This window comes from Sus scrofa, chromosome 14 (assembly GCF_054392235.1).
Source record: "Sus scrofa isolate SSC_HxYL_T2T_F1_AM1 chromosome 14, Sscrofa_HxYL_maternal_Yorkshire_Landrace_v2.0, whole genome shotgun sequence".
Classification (NCBI taxonomy): Eukaryota; Metazoa; Chordata; class Mammalia; order Artiodactyla; family Suidae; genus Sus; species Sus scrofa.
In genome coordinates this window covers 112,723,403-112,750,970 of record NC_139396.1, presented here as the reverse complement: position 1 = coordinate 112,750,970, position 27,568 = coordinate 112,723,403, and the positions used below count along the sequence as shown (strand labels likewise).

Sequence of the window (27,568 nt, the reverse complement as noted above, 5' to 3'; positions counted from 1 at the left end):
TTATATAACACACCTTTAAAGCATGCAAACATTTTAAAGGAGACAAAAATAAATGTGAATGAAAGATATAACATCTTCCCTCCACGCCAGTAGATCACTGAGCATCCCCTACTCAGAGGGCTGCTGTTACTTCTCTCGCTTCTGATATATCTTCACTCTGATGCCCCAGCATCCCATTATTTGGTGAACAATTCAAAAAAATGGGTCTTTGAGATGAAATCAGATCCTTTATTTTCTTTGAGGTTTTCTTTTTTACCCTTCCTTTTTGTTCTTCAGAGAGTGTCCTCCTTGCTGTGTCCCTCATATACATCTGTGTTTGCCTGAGGTTAGAGCAGGACAACCTGGAAGAAGTGCCTCCAAGAGCACATACAGCCCAATGGGGTGTTAAAAAGCCAGGGATCTTGCCTTGTGGATGGGAAACGGCTTGCAGGCAGAGCTCTGTAATGGTTTTTAAAATTTAGGGAGTTAAAACAGTGACAACGCTGATCATCTCGTGCTCTTTCTGTGTTAGAGAACGTTTGTTCACTGAAGAGGTCTTTACTAAGTGCCTGGCAGTGCTTTGGGCCTGGGGATACAGTACTGAACCAGAGAGACCAGGTCTCTGCTCTCCTGAAGCTTAGAGTTGTGTGTGTGTGTGTATGTGACAGATCACAAACAAGCAAACAGTTCTCTGTTGGACAATCTGTGGGCAATCGGTAAAGAGATTTTACTTCCCCTCTGCCCGATAACCCTACCTATGCAAACATGCTATGTGGGCTAGTTGAACAATCTAGGCATATCCTGGATTTTGGTCACCCTAAGATAATAAAAATGCACCTTTGGCGTTTCCGTCATGGCTCAGTGGTAACAAACCTGACTATTGTCCATGAGGTTCGATTCCTGGCCTCGCTCAGTGGGTTAAGGATCCATTGTGGCCATGAGCTGTGGTGTGGGTCGCAGATGCGGCTCAGATCCTGCGTTGCTGTGGCTGTGATGTAGGCCCGCAGCTGCAGCTCTGATTCAACCCTTAGCCTGGGAACTTCCACATGCCACAAGTGTGGTCCTAGAAAGCAAAAAAAAAAAAAAAAAAAAAAGTCGCCTTGTTCCAGAATCTGCATTTGAATTGAAGAAGGAATGAGGAACAGGAGCTTTAAAAGTATGCTATGCCTATGACTGCCCTTTTAGCGTGTGCATCTAAACCTATGTTTCCTATTGCTTTTTGCTGAGAGAGCCTTGCCCGCTGATGTTCTTGGGTGAGAGGCTGCACTTTTATGATCATCTCCTTCACAAATCCTACTCAGATGGTCTTTCACCTTGCTGGGTAGCACTTAGTTAGTAATGGGAACCTCTGTCAAAACTGGGACAGAAAGGTTCTTATTTTAATATCTGGTCACTACATATATATAACCATTTTAACCATTTTTACGTATACAGTTGAGTGGTACTAAGTACATTCGAATTGCTGTGTGACTATCCATACCCAGAACTTCCCATCATCCCAAGCTAAAAGTCTGTACCCATTAAACAATAATTCCTCTTCCCCAAGCCTGTGGCAACTACTATTTTGTCTCTATAACTATGACTATTCTAAGTACCTCATATAAACGGAATCATCTATTTGTCCTTTTGTTTCTGACATTTACTTCTGCATATGTACGTTAAGGCTAAAAAAATATCTACATCGTGAGGACATTTGGTGTGAGAGAATCACTCAGGATAGTCCTCCTAACAGCTTGCCTTCACAAACGTTTCTCTCCTTTAATCTTATTCTTTGGGGCCCAGGAAAATGTATGCGCCTACCCCCTGCGCCCTGTGGAGGGCAGGCAAGGACCTTGGGCAGACCCTAGTAGAGATCTCGCGAGACTGTCAAATTTGTGATAAGAGACTTGAGAAGAAGGTTGTGTTCTCGCGAGAACTCTGCCTTTCAGACCTTGGCTCGTGTTGGGCCGCGTCTCAGTCCGCCAAGGTCTCCTCGGATCGCCGGGAGCCGCGCTCAGAGGTGGTAAGAACCGGAGGGGGGCTCCGGGGCGAGCTTGCCTCCTACCGCTCTCACGTGGCGGGTCGGTTTGGGGAGCCATGACTGCTTGTTGGACCAGCCCGGCCCTGTCTGGGCCTACCTTTAAAGGCTGGCCTCTCCTTAGACCCGCCCGACCCGGGGGCCACGTCTTCTTGCCTGCCCGCCGGCCAGGGCCTGTTCTCTCCCCGGCCCTCGCCTCTCTTGGCCCGAGGACCACTTCTTTCTCCCTTCCCGGCCCCGGCCTGTCCTCCGCCTCTTCGGCCTTAGACAAGCTGGCCTGGGGACCACCTCCCCCTGCTTGTCCGCCCGCCTTCCCCCCCGCGCCCCGGGTGTGACAGCTTCAGGTTTTTGCTGGCTCTCGCCTGGGTCTCTTGGAGAGGGGAGAGGCCCATTTTCCAGAACATAGCCTGTTGGGTGGGAGCTCAAAGAAGATAATATTTTTTTCGGCCCTCTACCTGCCAACACAGTGTTTTACTGTAAGGTGAATGTAATTCGCCCAACAATACCAAGAGGTAGCTTGATTACCTCCTTTTTATAGCTGAGAAGAGCGAGGCTTGCCAGTTCCACCAACAGTCACTTATAGTGTGCCTATATGTTCAGGATGTTGAGGATATGGCAATGAAAAAAGAGTGGGCACAGACCTTATTCTCATGGAAATAAATTCTTGTAGCAGAAACAATATTCATAAATAGTCTTAAGTGCCACATGATACAACATGGGATGATGCGATCAAGAATGGCCAAAGGCAGAGAGCTGCAGGCTATTTGACCCACAAAGGCAGAGCTTTTTTCGCCTTTTTGTGTTTTTTTTTTTTTTCCTAATCAGGGTAAGGTTCCCCATCGCGTAACTGTTTCCACCGCCCACCTGATAATACGGACATATGGTTGTAGGGACTGTTGAGCCTTACTGGGTTAGGATGGGGCAGGAAATCATAATTGGTTCATTTCTGCAAAAATGTCTTGGTGTGACATTTCTGAACTTTAAAAAACCTCGGAGCCTTTGAGGAAGACTCACCCAAATGGAGGTGAGGGTGTGGTGCATGTGCCTTCAGGCAAGTTACTTGGTTGCTCTTTCAAAGTTTGCTAGCTTGCAGATTTGTTAAGTAGGTATGATGATATATGTAAAGGCTAGCACAGTAACATTTCTTACATTTTATTTCTCCTTCCCCTTTCTCTATGGAACTTTTGTGAAAATGATCTAAAGTTTTATGATACTGTATTTTGTGTCTAAATAAACTTCTACAGTTACATTACAGGTATTTCAAAAGTGGAGAAGTATGGTAAGCTATGTAGGGAAAGGAAGATGTGATTCTCAAAGAGGGAGAAGAGTTCTTATTTTAGAATTACATAAGGCTCCCTGCCTCACCCCCATTTTATTAAGATTAAGTCAGTTTAGCTGTGCCAGAATCTCAGAAACCTGTGGAGGGGCTTCATAAAACTGCACAGGCTATTCTGATAACACGTTCCTCCACCCCAGCTTCTTAGCTAGTGTTGTATGATAATTTCCCTTGTAGAGTAAGTGTTAGCATACTGGAGGGCAGTCAGAACCAGTCATTGTTGCAGAAGGACTTCTAAATCTGTCTCTTATTTCAAAGTTTCCTTTTTTTTCTTAGTTTTTGGTGAATCAGTGGCACAAATTTTCCTCTAGATGCTTATATCCTCAGGGACTATCACAGTATGAGGCACTCAGTAAATATTTGTTGAATGAATGCCTAAAATCTTAGTACTTAAATGATCCCTTCAACAAACATAGTGTGGTTGGAGACTTTAGACTCAAATCTAGGATTAAATCTTGCTTCTTTTACTTGGAAGCCTGTGACTCTAAGTAATATATCTAACCTTGTCAAGCCGTAGTTTCTTTGTTTTTAAAATTGTGATGGATAATGTATAAGTACCTTAAAGTTTTGTGAGGACTAAATGAGATAATGTGTAAAAATAAAAGTTTTGGCACATAGATATATTAAATACTTCCTGAATTCATTTTTCCAACAAATATTTACTGAACACCACTGTATAAAAATGAATACAAAGAGGAATTCCTTGTGTGGCTCAGCAGTTAACAAACCCCATTAGCATCCATGAGGACTCGGGTTTGATCCCTGGCCTCACTCAGTGGGTTAAGGATCTGCTGTTGCCGTGAGCTGTGGTATAGGTTGCAGACGCAGCTTGGATCCTGAGTTGCTGTGGCTGTGATGTAGGCCGGCTGCTACAGCTCCGACCGGTCCCCAGTCTGGGAACCTCCCCATATGCTGCGGGTGCAGCCCTAAAAAGACAAAAAAATTAAAAGGCCAAAAAATAAAAATAAAAATGAACAAAAAGAGAAAGTCCAACTTGTGTGGAACATACCTTCCAGTGTGTTTTCTGAAGTGCGTTTAGAAAAATAGATAGTTTCTACATGTCTGATTGTGAAAAATACTATGAAGGTAGTTAAAAAATATATTAAGGGGGAATATGTGGAAGGAAGACTTATTTCATATGGGATAGTGAAGAAGATTACTCTAAGGATGAGAAGGAGAGTGCACCATATCTGGAGGAAAATGCCAGGGCCATGAGGCATCATTGGTATGTTGGAGGAGCAGCAAAGAGGCCATTGTGACTGGACTGAGTGAGCATAGGAGAGGAGGAGTGGGCAGCAGTAATGAAGTTTCTGCAGGAACACTGGAGAGAGATGAGGGTGACTTATTTCACTGATGAACTACCTAAAATGTCTTGCTTTATTATCATACCCCATTCTCTTATCAAAAGTAATGAAAATAGCTAATATCTATATCTCTTACTGTGTGTCAGGCACTATTGTAAGTGGTTTGCATATATTAATCTTTGACTCTTTCCAGAAAACTATACTCAGACTCAGAGAACAAGAACTTGTCACTATGCAGGATACACAGTGGAATGTACTACTGGAATGGAGAGCACTTTCTCAGTGTTACTGAAGTCAGTGAACTCTGTCCCTGGATACAAACTGGTTAGGTTGCAAGTCTAAAGTGATTATAATAAGAGACCAACCAGCATATATGTATTAGGTTAAGTTCAGTTAACTGAAGGAACTGTAGATTCTAGATTCTATGGGAGTTTTATTACTTTTTTTTTTTTTTTTTGGTCTTTTTTTTGGGGGCTGCACCCTCGGCATATGGAAGTTCCCATGCTAAGGGTCGAATCAGAGCTGTAGCTGCTGGCCTACACCACAGCCACAGCAACTCCAGAACCTAGCTGTGTCTGCAACCTACACCACAGCTCATGGCAACACCGGATCCTTAACCTACTGAGCCAGGTCATAGATTGAACCTGCGTCCTTCCTCGTGGATATTAGTCAGATTCGTTTCTCCTGAGCCAGGACGGGGAACCTTAGTTTTATTACTCTTAATGCTACTTTTTTGGTCCTCTTAAAACTTTATTCTGGGTTTTCATTTTGGCTTTGTTTTCAGTATTTGTGTGTCTAAGTACACTATTGCAACATAGAAGACAGGAACAAGCAGATGGCCTAGGCTGATAGGGGACCAAGCTGACCACTTTTGCTCTGATGAATTGCTTTAATAGTGTTTCTATACTTGTCAGTTAGAGGAGCTGCCATATAGTCCTTCTCAGCTTGTCCTCTTTGCTTGTTAAATTGTAACATTATAGTCAAGTTTACAAACTTTCCACCTTGCCTATAATACCTCAGATCCTGGGGTGTCATCCTCACTCTTTGAACTAGATAGAGTCACTGGCAAGTAAACAGAAAGTTATTCTGAGGGTGTTCATTTTACTTAGCTTCTGATACGAACGCTTCATTCTAACTCTCTTAGCCATTCTTATCCTAAGTCATCATCCCTGATTTTGCTTGGCTTCATTATGCAGTAGAATCAAGATGTTCTTTGAGGCTAGGAGTATGTTTGGGGGGCACTTTTCTCTTTTTGGCCATGCCTGTGACATGCACAAGTTCCTGGACTAGGTGTTGAACCCACAGCACAGCAGTAAATAGCCACAGCAGTGACAGCACCAGCTCTTTAACCCTCTGAGCCACCAGGGAACTCCCTGGGGGCACTTTTGAGGCCAAATAGTCCTCTTATCTAGCATTGCCTCGAGTGCTCTACAAACGTGAAGATTTGTTCAGTGAAGGAGTGAGTAACTGGAAAAATAGATTAAAAGGTTTTTATTGTGGGTTGATCAAAGACAAGAAGTATTTTCATACTTGGGTAATTAAAAATTTCATAAGAATATGATCTTGGGGATATTTTGAGTTTCATTTTGGCTTTATTATTAGTCCCCTAGGCTTTAGAGGAGGGGAAATATTTTATCACTTGCTTACTCCTATGGGGGAAAACTACAAGATGCTTACCATATAAAGTCAAGAATAAAATATTATTACTGTGGTGGTAGATAAATAACATGTTTATGTAACCTTGGCTGTATTATGAAGAAGTGTCAAGTTGAAGATAAGGCATAGCCCAAGTTATGAAAGCCTACCAGACTTCTGTAATGTCAGCTGGAATTTCTGTGGTACTGCAAACTCTGAGGGAAAAAAAATCCAGACTTGGCTGTAAATACAGTTAATGTTTCCCTTTTAACTCACAAATCAGCTGCTGTTTGTGAATCTGTATCGATGAGCTTTGATGGGTCTGGCTTCAGGAAAGACACTATCTCAATGCCTGTCCTGGAATGGTAGTTTCAGTAGCAATATCCTTGCTAGCTTTATCTTTGAAAGAAAACTATAAGTTACAGTTAATGTTAGAAACATTTCCACCTCTGAAAAACCTTTCTGAATTAATGCAGACCTTAGTGGAACATCAAGTTGATTACTTACATTTGAAGCAGAACCATACTATCCTTATTGTGGCTGGTCTGAACTTGAGCATTCATTTATCATTTATTCATCCATCCATTTATCAAACACATATTAAGCCTCTGGTGAGTTGAGGGCTACAGCACTGCACAGCTCCAGGGATGCCATTCTCTTTATGTCAGTTCAGTAGAGTGCATAGAATGTCAAGGAGGTTGGTAGTTCCAAGATACCTGTACCTGTTTGTTGAGCACTAGGGTGTACATAGGCAAATAATGCATGGTTGGTTCTCTCTGGGACCTCTCAGGCTAAGGAGGCAGACATGTAAAGTGAGGGTAACATATGTTATACACGTATGCTGGAAACTTATACAGATTACAGTGAGGCCAGAGGAGGCAGCAGCTAACTCTATTTGCCCAAAGTATTGAGGAGTGAGATGCTTGGTCAGGAAAGGCTTAATAATGTGGTGACTTAAGCATCGGTGGAAAAGCAGACAGGTGGGGAGAAGGGAAGGAACTGGCATTGCTGGCAGAGAGAGCTGGGAAAGCCAAGGTGGACATGGCGAACCAGCCTGGACTATGCATGGAACAGCTGTCCAGAAGATCACGGTATGGGGTTGCTCTGAGGAAATAGCAAGAGAGCAGGCTGAAGCCAGAAGCCAGACAACTTTATTTTTTTTTTTAATTTTTTTATTTTTTTGTCTTTTATTGCCATTTCTTAGGCCACTCCTGCGGCATAAGGAGGTTCCCAGGCTAAGGGTTTAATCGGAGCTGTAGCTGCCAGCCTACGCCAGAGCCACAGCAATGTGGGATCCGAGCTGCATCGGTGACCTACACAGCTCACGGCAACGCTGGATCGTTAACCCACTGAGCAAGGGCAGGGATCGAACCCGCAACCTCATTGTTCCTAGTCGGATTCGTTAACCCCTGCGCCATGACGAGAACTCTGTAGACAACTTTATTTATTAAAGAAATTTATTTGGACTTGTAGACAGGTGGGGAGACACTGGAGAATTGTAGTTTATGCTGTCTTTAGATGAGATGATCTACTAATCTACTAGGAAATGGATGATTCTCTTGTTTTGAGATAGCATAGAAATCTTTTTTTTTTTTTTTTTTTTTTTGTCTTTTTGCTATTTCTTGGGCCGCTCCCGTGGCATATGGAGGTTCCCAGGCTAGGGGTCTAATCGGGGCTGTAGCCACCGGCCTACACCACATCCACAGCAGTGCGGGATCCGAGCTGCGTCTGCAACCTACACCACAGCTCACGGCAACGCCGGATCGTTAACCCACTGAGCAAGGGCAGGGACCGAACCTGCAACCTCATGGTTCCTAGTCGGATTCGTTAACCACTGCACCACGACGGGAACTCCAGCACAGAAATCTTGAAGCAGAAGAGAGGTAAAATGCCATATGACTTTTTCCCTCTTTAGAAACTAAACTTTTCATAAAATTGTAAGGGCAAATAATGGAACTTAAGGGAGTAAAGAAGTGCCTGCAAAGTGGTCTGAATGCAGAATTCTTCTAGATTTTTATGATTTTTTCCCCTTTCCAGTCTTTTTATGTTTATACATTATTTAATAAATCATGTCATTATAGTAACAGCTAAAGCTGTCATAAACTGACGGAATAACACTGAATCTCAGTAACTGTATAAATTAGTTCAAGTGAAGGAGAGCTGGAGCATTTAGCGTGCTGTGGCACTGGTCAGGATCCTTTAGAGAGGACATAGAGACCACTGGTTATATATAGGTGATGGTCAACAAAGTTCTTTCTCAGTTTACATTGTGACTATTTTGTTGGAACATATGAAAGAGAGATGACAGTTCTTGACATTAATTATGTTTTTATAGACAGAATTCCTTCTTTCTAGCCATTGACAAAATACAAAGGGCCATCAGAATTTAACTTTCATCATTCAGAGATGTCTAGCTTTTTTTGTATCTTCATGAAGTATGTTATCCAATGAAAATATATTGAATTAAGAGAGACATTATTTTCTCATTTTCGGTGGTGAATATCTGAAAAGGGATCCCAGAAACTGTGCATCACAGTTAAAACAGGAGCTTCCATTTCAGATTCATCTGAACTCTGAGGAATGCTTAATTCAGGGTGATGGTCTTTAGTGTCTGGTGGCCTTTGCTTTTGTCAAGTGGTTTTGCTTTGCTCTCACTGTTTATGAAAATAGCTTCATGTGCATAGACAAGAGCAAGTATTTTATGTTAAAAATTGATTTAAAGGGAATAACAATGCTATGTAGAGTTTGTCTTCTGGCCTGATTGGATATATAGGCTATAAGGATTATTTTTGGAGAAAAGAGCGTCAGACTAGTAGTATCATGAGCATGCTAATCATCAGACAGGAAGTACTGTGTGCCAGGCACTAAGCATTTTTTAATATATATACATATAATTCTCATTGAGTTGGGTCCATTATTATTGTCCTCATTTTACAGATGGGGAAACTGAGGCATAGGTTGGTTAAGGCATTTGCCTAAGGTTACACAGTATCTAAATGGCAGAGCCAGGTTTTGTACCTAAACAGTTTAGCTCCAGAGTCAATTCTCTTAACTACTATGTATTACTGTCTCTCCGCGTAGGTAGGACTTTCCTGTTCATTACTGGTGCTAGTATTCCCAGCATCTAGAATAGAGCTTGACATCTGGTTGGGTGCTCAGTCAACCTATTGAATGAAAAGCATCCATGAGTGTTAAAAAAAGCACTGGACCGAGGTCATGTTGGGAGTGTGTTTGAGAGAGAGAGAGAGAGAGAAACAGGGAGACACTGGGGTACAGGTTGAGGTGTGTCACTACAAAAGCCACGGGCTGAACCCCAGCTGGGCTAAACCCCAGCTAGGCTGACAGTGGTAATCTTGAAGAGTCACGAGCTACTGGCAGGTACATTCCAGTAATAACTCCAGAAGCCTCCCATCTGACCGACATTTATTTCTCTATAGTGATTAGCGGCAAAATCCTTCAAGGTGTCTTGATGATTTGGGGTGTGGATACAGGCTAATCGCTGGAGCAGGTGGGTCGAGAAGCGGCTGGAGAGAAGCCCTGGGCATGGGTCAGGACTTGGCGAGCCGGCTTCGCCCTGAGCAGTGGGGCGGGGATGGTGGCGTCCTGCCCAGAACTCAAGCGGCGTTGGAGCCTTGTCGGAGCTTTGCTGAAGTTTGGGGGTCCTCTAGGTGCGGGAAGGGTCCAGTGGGCGGCCCGAGTGGGCGGAGCCTTCAGCTCCATTCTGCTGCCGACATGCGCGCTCCCTCCTGCCCGTGGGCCGCTGCCAGACGTGCCGGCTGGGTGGGGCGCCTCTTACAGGTTGGGGCACCTCACCCACTGCTGAATAAAACAGCCTCCTGCTTGCCCGGCAGCTCGCGCGGTGGGGACCTGGCCTACGAGGTAAGTCTGGCAGCCGGGGCCACAGAGGGACCTCGGGGTGGGCTCTTCTTGACCGGCCAGGAATGGGCCTGGGCTGTGTGCGTACTAGTCAAGCCTTGCAGGTGCCCGCTTCGAAGAGGAGCGGCAACCCGCAGCTGCAGCTTCCAGACAGGACCCGGTCGGGTCTTCTTAGGGCGGCTGTGCTCTTAGAAAGTTCGGGGAACCTGGAAAGTCACATGAATCACTGTTGCTTTTTAATTAGAAATGTCTTACTTGGCATTAGATTGTAATGACCAATTTTGTGGTTAGTTTTCAGTTATTGCTTCAGAAGGCTGATGTGCTAGGATTGATTGCTCATAGTTAACATGGATGAAGGTAGACATATCTGAGTGCCGTAAGGTCTGAAATGTTAAAACGGTCCTAAAATATGCTATCGTGAATTTATTATTACCTCATTTTTGTTTGTTTCTTCAGGCATTAACCTTTATTTACGTGGCTTTTAAGACATTACAGGAGTTCCCGTCGTGGCTCAGAAGAAACGAATCTGATTAGCATCCATGAGGATGCAGGTTCGATCCCTGGCCTCGCTCAGTGGGTTAAGGATCTGGTGTTGCAGTGAGCTGTGGTGTAGGTCAGACGAGGCTCAGATCCTGCGTTGCTTTGTCTGTGGCACAGGCTGGCAGCTACAGCTCCAGTTATACCCCTTGCTTGGGAACCTCCATATGCCGCAAGGGTGGCCCTAAAAAACAAAGCAAAACAAAAACCCAAAACCAACATTACAGAGAATCAGATCCTAAATTTCAGAAACTACTTATTAAAGAATTAAAGGGCTAGGGTAAGATACACATAACCTTTGAATTAATGAATTTTGATATAAAAACAACCTTTTATTTTTTTGAACTGAGAATAAGTAGAAAGAACCTGCCAAGTAAAGAAATGCCTCAAATGAAATTGCAGACTATTATTCTATAATTTATAATTTTTTTCCCTGAAAATGTGTACAAATGATCTTATACATATTGTTTCATCAGAGATAACCAAATTGGTAGTTGTATTTCAAACTTAGAAATTCATAGACCATAAGTTTCCTACGATTTTTTTTTCTTTTTTCTTTTTAAGGGCTTGGTCTTCTAGCAGTGAATTAGATGCTAGGAAAATAAGTAAAAAGTGGATATCTGTTTTGGAGGGGAAGGCCCGGTGGGAAGGGGGAGGAACAGTGTGACTGGAAGGAACAGAAATGACTTGCAGGAGTTCCCGTCGTGGCTCATCGAAGCTGACTAGGATCCATGAGGACGCGGCCCCGGCCTCACTCGGTGGGTTAAGGATCTGGTGTGGCTGTGAACTATGGTGTAGGTCGCAGATGCAGCTTGGATCTGGCATTGCTCTGGCTGTGGCATAGGCTGGCAGGTGTAGCTCCAATTGGACCCCTAGCCTGGGAATCCATATGCCGTGGGTGTGGTACTAAAAAGCAAAAAAAAAAAAGAAGAAGTGGCATGTAGTCTTAGCCTCATTCGGAGGGACGAATGGAATGCAGAGTGGTTGTGATAAGATGTGAGATCAGAACCCAGGGCTCTTGTGCCTATCCTTCATACTTGGAAGTGTTTTGGTTATTCTGAGCCTATCATGACATGCAAGAATACTGTTTATTTTTGTTAGCATTATCTAAGGAAGAAGGTTCTGAAAAATTGTTATAATTTATTGAGAACTGTGAGAATGGACTGAGATTCCTAATGAAAGTTGTTCTGATAGTAACCCATTAGAATGTTAGTTTTGGAGTTCCCGTCGTGGCACAGTGGTTAACGAATCCGATTAGGAACCATGAGGTTGCGGGTTCGGTCCCTGCCCTTGCTCAGTGGGTTAATGATCCGGCGTTGCCGTGAGCTGTGGTGTAGGTTGCAGACGCGGCTCAGATCCCACGTTGCTGTGGCTCTGGCCTGGGCCAGTGGCTACAGCTCTGATTGGACCCCTAACCTGGGAACCTCCATACGCCGCGGGAGCTGCCCAAGAAATAGCCAAAAAAAAAAAAGAGTAGAATGTTAGTTTTAATCTCTAGTGTTCACAAATAAAAATAATTTATGGATGATAATAAACTAAAGGAAGAAGAAGCTGGTCAGAGGGAGAGAATTCAGGACTAGATCCTAAGAGTCCTAGTTCTAAAGACAAATCTACCTTTTATGGCTATGGCCCTTTAGATGGTCATTTAAAGTATCTAGGCCTTTGTGGTTTCTTTTATAAAAATGAGAGTAGTCTCTAAAGAGATCATTATGGTTTTTTCCAACTTTAAATTGTGGTTTAAATTGTGTTGGTCACAAGAGAGTTACAGCTCTTAGGAAATTTTTAAACTTGTGATAAGTACTTAGCTTCGTTTGTGACTTCGTTGCTCAATTCTGGTTCCATGATCTTTGGATTTCATAACTAGGTTTGTGCAAAGCATTGTGCAAAAGGGGCATATATAGTTTATAGAACTCTTCTTCAAGGAGAGCTCCAGGTTTCCCTGGAGCTTTATTTATTTGTTTGAAGGATCTGTGTGTTTCCCTCTTGATTTCTTACCTCCCCCAAAACCTAGGACAGGGATCCTAGGGGCAGGGAAGTTTTAGAAAGCACTTAGACATTTAACTTGTCTCAAAAAAAAAAAAAAAAATCATGTGTAAGGCACCCTAATTTTGAAGGTGGTAAAGCAGTAGTTCGGATTATAAAGGTAAAAGAAAAAGACATTTTTAGTAGTCTTTCATTGATTTGAATTTTAGAATTAGAGCTGAAATCCAGTCTTTTCACTGGTAAGAAAACAGGCAAAAAATGTATATACTTGGTGTATATTAGAGGGTTTAGACTATTGAGTTTTTGCCATGAAAACAACTTGCCTTTTGCTATGTTAAATAGTGAGAGTGTAGATGGGGAGCTAGTTTATTATTAAATATCCTTCCCCCTAAGTCTATGAAGTAGGTATTGTTATCTTCATCTATAATTAGGACATTAGGTTCAAAAAGGGTAAATGATCCGAAGTTATAGCATTGATTAATGGCTGTATGAGTCTAAGCCAGGGCGTCCTCACTTCAAAGCCTTTTCTAGCGTCAGTACTGTTTTCTGTAGTCCAAAGGTTGAAGTTCCTTAGGTCCCCATAACTCAGCTAAACCTAAGAACAAAAACAGCAAAAGCCTTAAAAAATGTGGTGTATACGAGGCTGGGTTAAGTGATTATAGGCAGATGTTGTCTCTCTTTAACTTCACTGCAGCACTTAGTAGCTACTGTCATTGTCTCTGTTTTTTTTTCCCAGAGGATATTGAGGTCCAAAAAGGTTAAGTGTCTAGCTCCTGTGTCTCAAGTTTGCAAATAAAGCCAGAATTCTGGTTTTGTAGACCTCAGAGTAATCTTTTAACCCTCATGCTCGTTACACTGGTTGTCTAACCTGAAACAAATGGTAAATTGTTGAAATTGCCCATGTGAGCTAGATAACTTATTTGAGTCTCTTTGGATGTGACATTTTATAAAACTAGCTCAGGCTTCACTTTATGGTGGTTTGAATTCACCTGTGTGGAGGAATTCTTGGTTTCAGCTCGGAGGGCTTCCTCCTCACTGAAGGCAGACCTTTGCACAGCTCCTTTCTTGGAATCTAGGCTTATGGAAGCTGACTGCCCCTTGACTGCTCCACACAGCAGGGGCAGCAAAGGGACAGGCATCCCAGGACTGGCATAAAGAAATTAAATAGGTTCTTTTTTCTTTTTTTCACTGTTAAAGTTTTATTGAAATGTAGTTGATTTACAGTTGATTTACAGTGTTGTGATAATTTCTGCTGTACAACAAATTAATTCAGTTATACAGGAACACACATCCATTCTCTTTCAAATTCTTTTTGAAACAGGTTTTTCTTAGTGGCTAACAAATGGGCTCTAAAGACCCTTATTCTAATAAGATGCCTATTTCATTTTAATTTGAAAACAAAGGATAAATACGTAGGGTAAAAAATCCATTTTGTAACTTTTAAATCTCCTACCTTCTTTTCTCAGCTGATAAGGGGAAAATCCAATTTATGTACTTTTGTCATATTCTGTTCTTGTTAGGCAATTGTATAGTACTTGTGATTGACTTGAGAAGACTTACTTCTGTAAGTTAGTACCATGGGCATTTGAATTTGTCTTCCACATGATCTAGAGCTCTAGGGCTTTTGACATTGTGAAGCAGCATTTTGTTTAATTTTACTGATTAAATTTTCCTCTGAGCTAGGCATTGTGGCATTCCATATAAATCCTTAGGTGAGGACCTACGGGTGGAAAATTGGGCACTGGTAAAAGTTGCTAATACATTTGAAAAACAGCTAAACGTGCTTTGCACATAGCTAATTTAAGTGCAAAATGAAGTAATTTCTGGTAATGAGGTGATACTCCACTCTCGGAATATGAGTCAGCTTTTCACTCATGTTATGCAGGTATTTTTCAAAGTTCCAACAACGTGCACCAAGTGTACACTAATGGGTGCTTAAAACAAGGCAGCTTACAGTGTAAAAAAGTATCAGATAGCTACATTTGGTGTTTTTTAAGAGTTGGCAAAAATCTCCAAGGGGATTCCTATTGAATTGGGTTCATGAAGCCCTTCTGTTTTAGAGATGAAAATGGGCAAACAGACTGTGGCAACAAAATAGCAAGAGGAAGTCAGAAAATTTCCTGAATCTTTCAGTTCTTTATAGGATCTCTAGTTCCTGAATAAGATGCTCAAAAGAAAGCCTACTGGGCTTCTTCCTCCCATTGTTTTATTTCTGAGGGTGGGGAATTGCACTATGTTTGGCCCTTTCCAGCTTTTAGCTAGCCACCTGACCCTAAACTTTGGATTGAAGATGCAGTATAGGCCCAGGTTCCCTGTGTCTCAGATGAGCAGTCAGCCATTTGGAGCAGACTGGGTAGACTGCTCTTCAGCTGAAAGGGGCTTTGCTTCTCTGAGAAGGTCATTGCCTTCAGGATGGTTAGGAAGTTCATTTATATGAACACAGATGACTTCTGTTAATCCTCCCCTACTCCTTTTGGGTAATTCTGAACAAGTCTAATTCTATTTGACAGGTCTCCACATACTCCAGGATGGTAATCTTGTCCTCCCAGAGACTACTTCTATCTGGACTAAACAGTCTCCCTTCCTGGAGCAATTTTTCATGGTTTCGAGGCTTTTTCCTTTTTTGTAAATGATTCTCTTTAAAGGTGGTGGTTCAGAAATTTCTGAATTAGTCTAATAAACATAGAACAGATTAGTCCTGTGGCAAATGCTGTTCTTTTGGTAAATGGAAATAGTAAGTTGTTTTCACTTGAGATCCAGCATATTGTTAACTCATATAGAGCTTTCAGTTAAAAATCTCCATCTTTTTTTTTTTTTTTTTTTTTTTTTTTTTTGTCTTTTCAGGGCCGCACCTGTGGCACATGGAGGTTCCTAGGCTAGGGGTTCAATCGGAGCTATAGCTGCTGGCCTACACCATAGCCACAGCAATGCGGTGTCTGAGCCACGTCTGCGACCTACACCACAGCTCACAGCAATGCCAGATCCTTAACCCACTGAGCGAGGCCAGGGATCGAACCTGCAACCTCATGGTTCTTAGTCAGGTTCATTTCCACTGCACCATGATGGGAACCCCAAAATCTCCATCCTTTTAAACAAAGTTATTCTCTTTCATTTTGTCTTTCCCCATTTAAGTTAAAAAAATCGGAGTTCCCATCGTGGCGCAGTGGTTAACGAATCCGACTAGGAACCATGAAGTTGCGGGTTCGGTCCCTGCCCTTGCTCAGTGGGTTAACGATCCGGTGTTGCCGTGAGCTGTGGTGTAGGTTGCAGACGCGGCTCGGATCCTGCGTTGCTGTGCCTCTAGCGTAGGCCGGTGGCTACAGCTCCGATTCAACCTCTAGCCTGGGAACCTCCATATGCTGCCCTCCATATGCCGCGGGAGCGGCCCAAGAAATAGCAACAACAAAAGACAAAAGACCAAAAAAAAAAAAAAAAAAAAATCTACTTTTGTTTTATAAGATTTATCAGCTATGTAGAGATTGTTTTGAAATCTATTTTTGTTACAGCCCATGTTATCTCTAACTTTAATGTCTGCCTTTTATGTTTTGATCCAAGCAGTTATGGAAAACAGTTGAGTAATTGGGGAAAACAGGGGCATACTCTAAAAACAGACTGGCTTCAACCCATTATCTTTGAGTACTTTCTAAAAAATAATCTTACTCAATTTAGTTGTCCTTCTGTTTTGCCCATGTTCACTTTGTCCACAAAGGTAGTATACAACCTTGTCCCAGGTCTTGCTATCTGTCCAGATATGGTGTGTCTACAGGATTACATTGACTGGCCAGTTTAGTAAAACTATGCAAGAAGGAGATAATTTTGGTGTCCCAAGGCTTAGTGAAACCTTGCTAGGCTACAGTGATCACTGCTTTCTTTTTCTATTTAGAAACCATCTCTGATTCTAGATCTATCCAGGATAGACACCAAACTACTCTTCAGTAGTTTTTGTCAAGCTTTGCGTCATTGCTTTTCTGACAGTTTTCTGTCCCAGTCTCATTATATTTTGGACTATGTGGTCTTCTTTCTATTTCTCTTTCTCCTCACTCGTAAACCTAAGCTTATTAGAAAACCCTCTGTAGTTCCCCATAATTTCGGTAAGTACTTCCCTTATATCAGAATCCTATGAAATTATTTTGTTAGATTTGCATTCTTGAAAGCTTCCTAGCTATGAAGGCAAGTCTAAGTTGTTCCTAAATTTTTTAAAAAAGGAGTTCTTTTATGGCATGCAGTGTGTTAGGGACCCGGCTTTGGCACTGCAGCAGCTTGGGTTGCTCTGGTGGCCCAGGTTCCATCGCTGGCCTGAGAATACCACATCCTGTGGGTGTGGCCAGAAAAAAACAAACAAAAAGGCAAAGGGGAGAAATGAAAAATAAATTTAATCCTCTCAATAAATTTAGGTAAATGCCAGCTCTAAACAGTGTTCTGAACTCTATTTGTTGGGTTATTGCTTTGAAACTTTTTTTTAAAGTAATTATGAGTCCTTCTAGACCTTTTAGTCTTTAGCTCTAAATCTATAAAATAAGAACACATGTCCCCTATGTCTTTATGTATATAAGTAGAAACTTACATCCTAGTGTTCTGTTAACATTTTGGAGGCTATATGTCATATCAGTTCAGGAAAATTTAGTGTATTTTTTCAGAAATAATCTATTCCACATGTAAAGTGTTACTAAAGTAGATGCATAATATTTTTGGGCAGGAAAACAGTGGTGGGTGGGAAGAGGAGGTAATATTTATTAAGAGTGTACTATGTGCCAGGTACTATGTTGAAAGTAATCTAAGTAGTTAATACCTGGGAGTTGGTTGGAATGATCATTTGGGGGATAATTGCAAGATGATTTATGCTTGTAATTATGGTGCAATTTGGGTTTTTTTTTTTCTTTTGAAGGAACAGTGAACAGAATGAGTACCTCACAGGACCAGAATGGCTGCTCCAGTAATAAAGAACCTCTTTTGAGGTGTTGTGATGCACGGAGGGACTTGGAGCTTGCTATTGGTGGAGTTCTTCGGGCTGAACAGCAAATTAAAGATAACTTGCGAGAGGTGTGACGTGTGTGCTTTTCTCTTCTCTTGTCTGAACTCTTAGGACAGGGCTGGTTAGAGCATGCCCAAGGGATTGGCTTCTCTAAACCAGAAACTTTCTTTTTTTTTTTTTTTTGTCTTTTTGCCTTTCCTAGTGCCACTCCCATGGCATGTAGAGGCTTCCCAGGCTAGGGGTCTAATCGGAGCTGTAGCTGCCGGCCTATGCCAGAGCCATAGCCACCGCCACACAGGATCCCAGTCGCATCTGCAACCTACATCACAGCTCACGGCAATGCCGGATCCTTAACCCACTGAGCAAGGCCAGGGATCAAACCCACAACCTCATGGTTCCTAGTCAGATTCGTTAACCACTGCGCCACGACGGAACTCCTAAACCAGAAACTTTCACTCGATGCCTTATATGGTTTGCCTGAATTGTTGGTGCCTTTGATTCCAAAGGGAAAGTAAAAACACATGTTAGAAGAATATGCAAACTCTTGTACCACTTTAGAGAATTCAGTTTAGCATGCATTTTTTATTGCTTCTCTGTGTGGTCCGTCTGCCAAGCACTGCCATCAATTAAAAAGTAACCGTGAATGAGCTCAGCTCATTGAAGTGCTCAGTTGTGTTGTTGACGCATAAAGCATGGCACTTCAGCATGCCCCCTACCATCTTTAACTTGGTATTGGCATGGTTTTGGTGGTGGCCTGGTTTTGTAAATGACTTAATTGTTAGAGCAAGCCAGAATGAAGTCTGTTCCTTCCATTGGCCTAGTAGCCTTCTGTTGGCGAGTGGTTAGACCAGGTATTACATGCCTTTGAGATAGAGCTTTATAGAAAAGATGTTTTAAAATATGGTTTCTTATTTGGATTCTTGTGGATAATTTTAGCTGGTATGATTTTATTAGGATTTTTATATATATCCCTCTTTTGAAGCACTGTGTATGTTTCCAGTAACATTTAGTTTATATCTTTACGTAAACTGTCTACTCTAATGGTGTTCTGGCTGTTACGTGCAGTGGCACATCTCTTTATTAAGTTGGCCTACTGTAAACGTAATGCTCATTTGTAGGGTGAGAAAAAGAAATAAGGGCTAGCTGTTCAGTTAATGTTCTTGTCTTATTTCACTAATGAATTTGTAAAACTGAAGGGGATCAGTATTATATGACATATCCTTGTATTTTCTATTGATTACTTTAGGACATCCCCAAATAAACCTGATCCACTATTGGTATTGAAAGGGGATTTTAGAGCTTAGATATGCTTTTATGGCTGAAATTCTTAAACTGGGTCCATGGGAATTTGGTGGTTCCATAGATGGGCTTTGGGACAGTCAACCCGGAAATTATAGGCAAAATTTTTAATGTACTCAATTTTTCTGGGGAGACACTCCATAGATGTCGTTGGATAATCAAAAAGATTTGTGACCCCCAGAAGTTTAAGAACCTTACCATTCTGTGAGAAATACCATTCCTTGAGTTTGTAACACTAGTGAAGCTAACATATATGTCTTTTCTAGGTCAAAGCCCAGATTCACAGCTGCATAAGTCGTCACCTGGAATGCCTTCGAAGCCGTGAAGTGTGGCTGTATGAGCAGGTGGATCTCATCTATCAGCTTAAAGAGGAAACGCTTCAGCAGCAGGCCCAACAGCTCTACTGGGTAAGGTGACTGCAGGCTATGTTTGAGGTTGTGATGCACAGAGGGACTTGGTTTGAATATAGTTTCTGGTTTCCAGAGATTGTCTTTTTTGTAATGCAGCATTAATATAAATCAGATAAAAATTTAATCTCAAGTGATGTTTGCTATTTAACTTGGATACACTTGTTGCTTTTAGTATCATTGTGGCTAGATGGTTTCATTTTTCTTATAGTTACTGGGCCAGTTCAATTGTCTTATTCATCAGCTGGAGTGTACCCAAAACAAAGATCTAGCCAATCAAGTCTCCGTGTGCCTGGAGAGGTAAAGACCCTTTTGGCTTGTTTTGTCTTTTGGCTCTTTGACTTTGGCATATTGAAAAAGTCATTTGGGGCATTCTCTTGTGCTGCAGTGGGTTAAGGATCTGGTGTTGCCACTGTAGCAACTTGGGTTGGTCCCTGGCCTGGGAACTTCCACATGCTGCAGGTGGGGCCAAAAAAAAAAAAAAAAAGAGTCATCTCATAACTCACTGCATGTCTTGGATTTAACTTGACTTCTCTATTCCTGTGATAAGCTCATCCTGCTTTATATATTTATTTTATTTTATTTTATTTTTTTTTTTGTCTTTTTGGTGTTTCTTGGGCCGCTCCCGCGGCATATGGAGGTTCCCAGGCTAGGGGTCGAATCGGAGCTGTAGCCACCAGCCTACACCACATCCACAGCAATGCGGGATCCGAGCTGCGTCTGCAACCTACACCACAGCTCATGGCAACGCCGGATCGTTAACCCACTGAGCAAGGGCAGGGACCGAACCCACAGCCTCGTGGTTTCTAGTCGGATTCGTTAACCACTGTGCCACGACGGGAACTCCCTGCTTTATATATTTAATGTCATAGTAGGTGGTGCATGGTTAAGTCATCTACCTTTGGTTGAGTTTAAAAAGTATAATCATTTCACATAACTCACAATTTGGTTTTATTTTGGATGAATTTGAAATGGATATTTAAAATAGAAAGGTTTTGTGTATTTTTTTCTCCAGACTGGGCGGTTTGACCCTCAAACCTGAAGATTCGACTGTCCTGCTTTTTGAAACTGACACAACTGCTCTACGCCAGGCCATCACCACATTTGGGTCCCTCAAGACCATCGTGAGTAATGTTCATCTCAGAAGGTTCATAGTGAGCTGCTCAGGTCTGTGGCCTCAGAGATAGTCTTAAAAATACCACGTTTTCAGTATGAATAGTGGCTTTCTTGAGAGTTGATAAACTTCAGAAATTTCATCTTGTGATTAAGTCGATATAGCATTAGACTGGTAGTTCTTGGAATATGGTATTGACTCATTGATAGTCCCTAGAATTTACCTTTATCTCTTCAAATACATTTATATATTTCTTTAAAATTTATGTCCTGGGAGTTCCCTTCGTGGTTCAGTGGTTAACAAACCCGACTAGGATCCACGAGGATGTGGTTCAATCCCTGGCCTCACTTAGTGGGTTGGGGATCCGGCATTTCCATGAGCTGTGATATAGGTTGCAGATGCGGCTCGGAGCCATCATTGCCGTGGTGTAGGCCAGCAGCTGTAGCACCAATTCAACCCCTAGCCTGGGAACTTCCATATGCTGTGGGTGTAGCCCTAAAGAGCAAAAAAAAAAAAAAAAGATTTATGTCTTCAATGATCTTTAATATAGAGAGTCAAACATGATTTCATATAGATCTTGTTAAAAGTAGTAATACTACCAATTCTGGTGAAGATTTCTTACAAGAAGATAGTTGTAATAGAGAATTCTCTCATTTAATAACTACCTCATAGGTCACTGAATGTAGTGGAAAGAATATTCTAGTGAAATGGCAACACTCTGTTTAGTACTTTTGAAATTTAGAGATTATACATTAGTAAACATGATTAATTTGCTTTTATCTTATAGCAAATTCCTGAGCACCTGATGGCTCATGCTAGTTCATCAAATATCGGGCCCTTCCTGGAGAAAAGAGGCTATATCCCATTTCCAGAGCAGGTAAAAGGTCATTTTATTTCTGGTGACTGAGTTATTACTTGGCTTATTTTTTAAGTTTTTTTTTTTTTCTTTTACAGTCATACCTGCAACACATGGAAGTTCCCAGGCTAGAGGTCAAATCGGAGCTGCAGCTGCTGGCCTACACTACAGCCATAGCAACATGGGACCTGAGCCACATCTGCAACCTTTGAACCTTTGCTGCAGTTTGTGGCAATGCCAGATCCTTAACCCTCTGAGTGAGGCCAGGGATTAATTCTGCATCCTCATGGACACTATGTTGGGTTCTTAACCCACTGAGCCACAAGGAGGAATCTCTGAGGGTTTTAATTGTATCACTTTTTTATTTTTTTGCTGTTTATTTGTTAAAAAAAAAAAGCACTAATGGTAATGAGTTAATGCAATTAAATATTTCTCTTGAGACTGAATGTCAGAAATTTAAAGGTTTTAGAAACATTGAGTAAGAAAATAATTGTTATCAATTAGTTGTTCATAAGAAATTACCATTAGCTCATTCCTTGGGTTGGTTCTCCCTTAGGAATCCTTTTTTTTATCGTTCATGAGATGATTTACTTCTGAAGACAGTGTGAATATAGGATCCTAGATATTTTGAATTGAGAAGAATTTTGGAGATCAGCTACACTCCTTGTTTTGTAATTGTGTTAATGGAGGCTTAGGGAAGTCATGTGACTTAGGCAGAGTCAGGACCAAACCAAGTTTAGAGAGTTTGGGTCTCCTGCTTTTCTGTTGAATTTTCTACTGCATTCGACATTGCCTTGTTAAGCAGAAAATATTATGTAATTAGCAGAAGTTAGCATCCAGCACTGCAGTTGTCCCTCTCAGCGAATGGCTCCTTGGAAGCAAACCTGCCAGTGGTCGCCAGGCTCCTTACATACCCAGCACCAACCTCCAGGACTGGCTTACCCAAAAACAGACCTTGGAAAATAGTCAGGTATGTTGCTGACTTTATTGTTTTTGAGAGAGATGTAGTAGTAGATAGTCTTAGTTATTAACTGATAGTATATATCCTTGTTTAGTTCTTAGTTCTAGACTGGGAAACAATTTGTTTTTTTTTATTTTTTATTTTTGCTTTTTAGGGTACCACCTGAGGCATATGGAAGTTCCCAGGCTAGGGGTCGAATTGGAGTTGGAGCTGCTGGCCTATACCACAGCCATAGCAACGCAGATCCAAGCTGTGTCTCTGACCTACACCGCAGCTTACAGCAATGCTGTGACCCCTGACCCACTAAGTGAGGCCAGGGATCGAACCTGCATCCTTATGGATGCCAGCCAGATTCGTTTCCACTGCGCCACAATGGGAACTCCTGGGAAACATTTTTTTTTTTTTTTTTTTTTTTTTTTTTGGTCTTTTTAGGGTCACATCCGTGGCATATGGAAGTTCCCAGGCTAGGGGTTGAGTTGGAGCTACAGCTTCTGGCCTACACCACAGCTCACAGTAATGCTGGATCCTTAACCCACTGAGCAAGGCCAGGGATCAAACCTGCATCCTCATGGATGCTAGTCAGATTCATTTCTGCTGAGTGATGAGGGAACTTCTGGAAACATATTTTAATAACTCTTTATTACAGTGACACCTCTTCGCTATAGATAAAAAAAGCTTAGGAAAGAAACTAAAGAAATATAAGCCCATAATCCCACATGCAGAGACAAACCGCTTTAATGTTTTCTTTATGCATACATATACTTTAAACAAATCATTCTGTAAATCTTGTTTGGCTAGTAGATTTTTTTTACTAATAGAGCATGAATACGTCATTTAATTTCTTCCATAAAATCCTTCACAATATCATTGTTTGGCTTTAAACTCATTTTTCTGAATATAAATAAATTTCATCTACACATTCAGGACCTAATAATTTATGTACATTCTTGACTGGTTCTTTAGAAGTAATTTCCTAGAAATTGCATTCCTAGATTATAGGTCTGTAGACCCTTTAAGGCATTTGATATATACTGTCAATTTAGCTTTCCAGGAAGGTGGTAGCAATTTATATCCCTACTAGCAGAGTACCAAAGATAGATGCCTCCCTGAAACTTCTCTTAGTAGTGACAGCCATTTACAAGCTTCTTTTTTTCTCTGATTTCACACGCAAAAAAATTTTACTTCTTGAGTTTCTTAGATTATTAAGGAGGTGGAGTATTTTTCGTATTTATTAGCCTTCTTTGATGACTTGTCTAATCACACCTTTTGCTCATTTTTGTCTTTCTTATTCATAAAGGCACATTATGTAGAATTGCTACAAATGCTTTCTCCTAGTTTGTCTTGCTTTTTTTTTTTTTTTTTTTTTTTTTTTTTTTGACTGCTCTCATGGCATGTGGAAGTTTCCAGGCCAGGGACTGAACCCATGCCACAGCAGCGACCCAGGCTACTGCAGTGATAACACTAAATCCTTAACCTCCTGTGCCACAAGAGAACTCCAGCGTTGCTTTTTTCAAAAACTGCAGAAAATTAAGTTTTTAATGAACTTGTATGTATTTTAAAATCTCAATAGAGAAATCCTTTGTCTCTTGGCTTTGTATACCTAAATTTAGAAACATTAGGAAGTGTGGTAAATATGCAAGTAGAACTCTTACAATTGAATCATAAATAATCTGGTGAACTAATATTTGTACTTCTTGTGTAGACTTCTGCCAGAGCCTGCAATTTCTTCAATAATGTCTGGGGTAACCTAAAGGGCTTAGAAAACTGGCTCCACAAGGGTCAGCAACAAGAAGTTTCTGAAAAACCAAGTTATGAAAAGTGCAACAGCTCTCCTACTACCAGTTCTTACTCCATTGAAACTGAAAAGGTTGGAGATCTAGAGCTTCTTGACCAAGATGAGATGGACCTCTCTGATTGGCTGATGACTCCCCAGGAATCACATAAGCTGGAGAAGCCTAGGAATGGCAGCTATGAAACCAGTGAGAAGTTTAAGCTCTTGTTCCAGGTGTTCCAGGAGTCCTATAGTGTGAATGATTGGCTTGTCAAGCCTGATTCCTGTACCAGTTGTCAAGGTAACCAGCCCAAAGGTGTGGAGATTGAAAACCTGGGCAATCTGAAATGCCTGAATGACCACTTGGAGGCCAAGAAGCCCTTGTCCACTCCTAGTGTGATTACTGAGGATTGGCTTGTCCAGAACCGTCAAGACCCATATAAAGTAGAGGAGGTCTGCAAAGCTAATGAGCCCTGTACAAGCTTTGCAGAGTGTGTGTGTGATGAAAATTGTGAGAAGGAAGCTCTGTGTAAATGGCTTCTGAAGAAAGAAGGAAAGGATAAAAATGGTATGCCTGTGGAACCAAAACCTGAGCCTGAGAAACATAAAGATTCCCTGAATATGTGGCTCTGTCAATCCAGAAAAGAGGCAACAGAACAAGTTAAGTCATCAAAGGCAATGGCTTCTAGAATTGCTGATTCCTTCCAAATCATCAAGAACAGTCCCTTGTCAGAGTGGCTTATCACCCCCTCAGGCAAAGAAGGATGTTCCAAGGAAGTGCCTAGTACCCAGGACAGAGCTGGGAAACAAAAGCTTCCAACTTCGTGGTGTCCCTTTAACACAGCTGACTGGGTCTTGCCAGGAAAGAAGACAGGAAACCTTAGCCAGTTATCCTCAGGAGAAGACAAGTGGATACTTCGAAAGAAGGCTAAGGTGAGCAGAAGACATTGAAATAGCACCATTTGAAATGTATTTAGTGCACACAATAGTCACTTTCTTAATCCTAAACTTTGCAAATGGGCCAGATCCTTACATAAGTTAAATGTGGCTCAAGTATTAATTTTGGTGCCATGTTGGCAACAGAATGATTGTTCATACAATAATCTTATGATTATTTAGACTTAAAATTTTTGTGCATTTTCTAGGTTCCAAATCCCCATCCTTCAGGAAAGGAAAAACTTTTTTTTTTTGTTTCTTACATATCCTTTATTAGTTTTTTAAAAAGGAAAGAAAAGACTTTGGCCTCTTTTATTACTATGTAAAGAAAAGATTAAGTGTAGAGAAAACAGTTGTCACCTTTGTTCTTATTCAGAATGCTCAACATTTACATTATTCTTTTTAGACACTATGCTATTTGGAAGCTAAATTGTTGGTCTCATGCCTCCTCCCAGTTGTCAGGTACCAACCCATCTTTTGTCTTCTTGCAGGAAGTATTACTTAATTCACCCCTACGGGAAGAACATAACTTTCCCCCAGAACGTTATGGCCTCCCAGCAGTTTGTGATCTCTTTGCCTGTATGCAACTTAAAGTTGATAAAGAAAAGTGGTTGTATCGAACTCCTCTACAGGTGGGTATAAGCCACTAGTGCAAATATTACAATTTTAGCTTATATTGTCTTACATATGAATTCATACTTTGCCCATTGAACTGTATTCCTGTTAATGGTTTGTACATTGGGTGAGGGTGGCAAAGGAGAGCTTAAAAATTCCATGAAGCGCTTGAACTTGCTTCATGAAGTAACTTGGATATATTTGAAAGCTACCTGTCAAGATGATGTAGCTGTCAGGAGAATTTTTGGAGCATGTGTACATTCTAGTAGGTTATTGAGAACTGAGAGCTTTAAGGTGGAGAGAAACTTGCTTTTTATTCTACATTGACTTTTTATATTTGGGCTTTTCTTTACAGATGTGAAGGAACAGAGTTAAGAGTCAAGCAAATTTTCTGCAGAGTATCACAAATCCATGAGCTGAGTGACTGCGGCTTGCCAAATCATTGTGTTTCTGGGTCTGACGTAGTTCCTTTCCTGCCTAATTTTGAACTAGTGAAGAGAAATCAATCATTAGATTATGAGTTACTGTGTGGAAAAAAAAAAGGCTGTTGATGCTGAGGTGATTCAGTTTCTTCTTACAGAAATGTTAATTTACCCTTCCACTAGAAACAAAGCATCTTAATGGATAGGTCTTTTTCATAAGCCTTCATGGCTCCTTAGATTGGGTTGTTACTCTGAAGTACATTAAAACACTGTAGTTTTAAAAATGAAATAGTTCTATAATCAAGGTGTGTTGATGTATTTTAAAGTTAGTAAACTTGCCTAACCTTTTGACTGCCCTTTGGATGCTTCCCTTCCTGTAGGTTTTCTTCTATTAATGGTGAATTCTTCTGTTTAATTAGTACAATATATTTCATCCAAATAATTCACCTTGCCAATATAGTGATTTTTTATTAAACGTGTATTAATTAATGGCAATTTTTGACATTAATTACAAAACACTTGCGCTTACATGCCAGATTCTACCATTATTTTTATTCTTTTGAAAGCAACTCAGTTATTGCAAGTTGTCTTTATTCCCTTCTCTAAATATTACTAAAGTATCTTGAGAACTCTGTCACAAGGGCTCCATATTACTTGAAGGCTATATTCTGACTTTTCCTAGCCTCTTTCAAAATATTCTAAAGAACTACAGGCAAGAGTCCCAGTGCTGACAAATCAGAAAGCAAAAGGCAAGACATGTAAATGTAGTACTTGAACTAATCACTATCCTCAGTGTTATTGGTGCATCCTGTGTAAATGGAAGCTGAATTTGTTACCTGGTGCTTTTAATTAGGCATAAATTAAGTCTTCACTGCAAGAATAGAATACCTATACCTCTAAAGTACAACGCAGTGACATTTTAGTGAATAGGCTGTTTTGAACACTTGTGCCTTGGGGTGTTTATTGAAGCTTTATGAAAACTATTGGTACTTCCTTAGTATCTTTAAAGTTATAACCATGCTTTAAAGAGTTTCTCTGTAGGAGAGAAATGGCACATATACAATGTTTTAATATTCTGAGACATTTTAGCTGCTTTCCAGGCTATTAAATTATTAAGCCATTCAGCTTGCCAATATGTTATTGGAAATAGAAGTTTGTGATGTCATCCAGAAAGCCCTTTTAGGGAAACTGCAGTCCCAGTGTCATTACCATAGAACTTCATTAGAAATCTTGAACCATAGCTGAAACAAACATATTTTTTCAGTTCCCCCAGATACCATTTAGAACTTTAAAGGTGGTGGGTAAAAACTTAAGGAATCTTTTACATTATTTTAGGTTGCAGGAAACTTTGTAGATTTTAAGGTTTAACACATTGTGTATCTCTAATTTACATTAATCACTATGCTAATGAGTACATAAAACATTCTTTTGCATTGATGCATTTTGTACCACCCTCCATTAAAAGCATTATAGCCATATAGTTGTCACGTGTATTTGTAAAACACAACAGTATATAAATGTAACATCCTTTGGTTAGGAGTACAGCTT

The 27,568-nt window shown here is 41.0% G+C and overlaps 1 protein-coding gene across 8 annotated transcripts; it reads left to right on the top strand.

Annotated features, from left to right (window-relative positions):
• The first annotated feature begins 1,881 nt into the window (after positions 1-1,881).
• Positions 1,882-27,496, top strand: NCOA4 (nuclear receptor coactivator 4). 8 transcript variants are annotated; one of them, XM_084992921.1, is made up of 11 exons: positions 9,709-9,779; positions 9,940-10,150; positions 17,553-17,707; positions 19,205-19,345; positions 19,557-19,645; positions 20,361-20,469; positions 21,247-21,336; positions 22,142-22,285; positions 23,979-24,980; positions 25,475-25,615; positions 25,954-27,496. In XM_084992921.1, exons 3-11 carry the CDS (start codon positions 17,567-17,569, stop codon positions 25,957-25,959), a joined length of 1,863 nt encoding a protein of 620 aa, XP_084849047.1. In that variant the 5' UTR covers positions 9,709-9,779; positions 9,940-10,150; positions 17,553-17,566; the 3' UTR covers positions 25,960-27,496.
• The last annotated feature ends 72 nt before the right edge of the window (positions 27,497-27,568 follow it).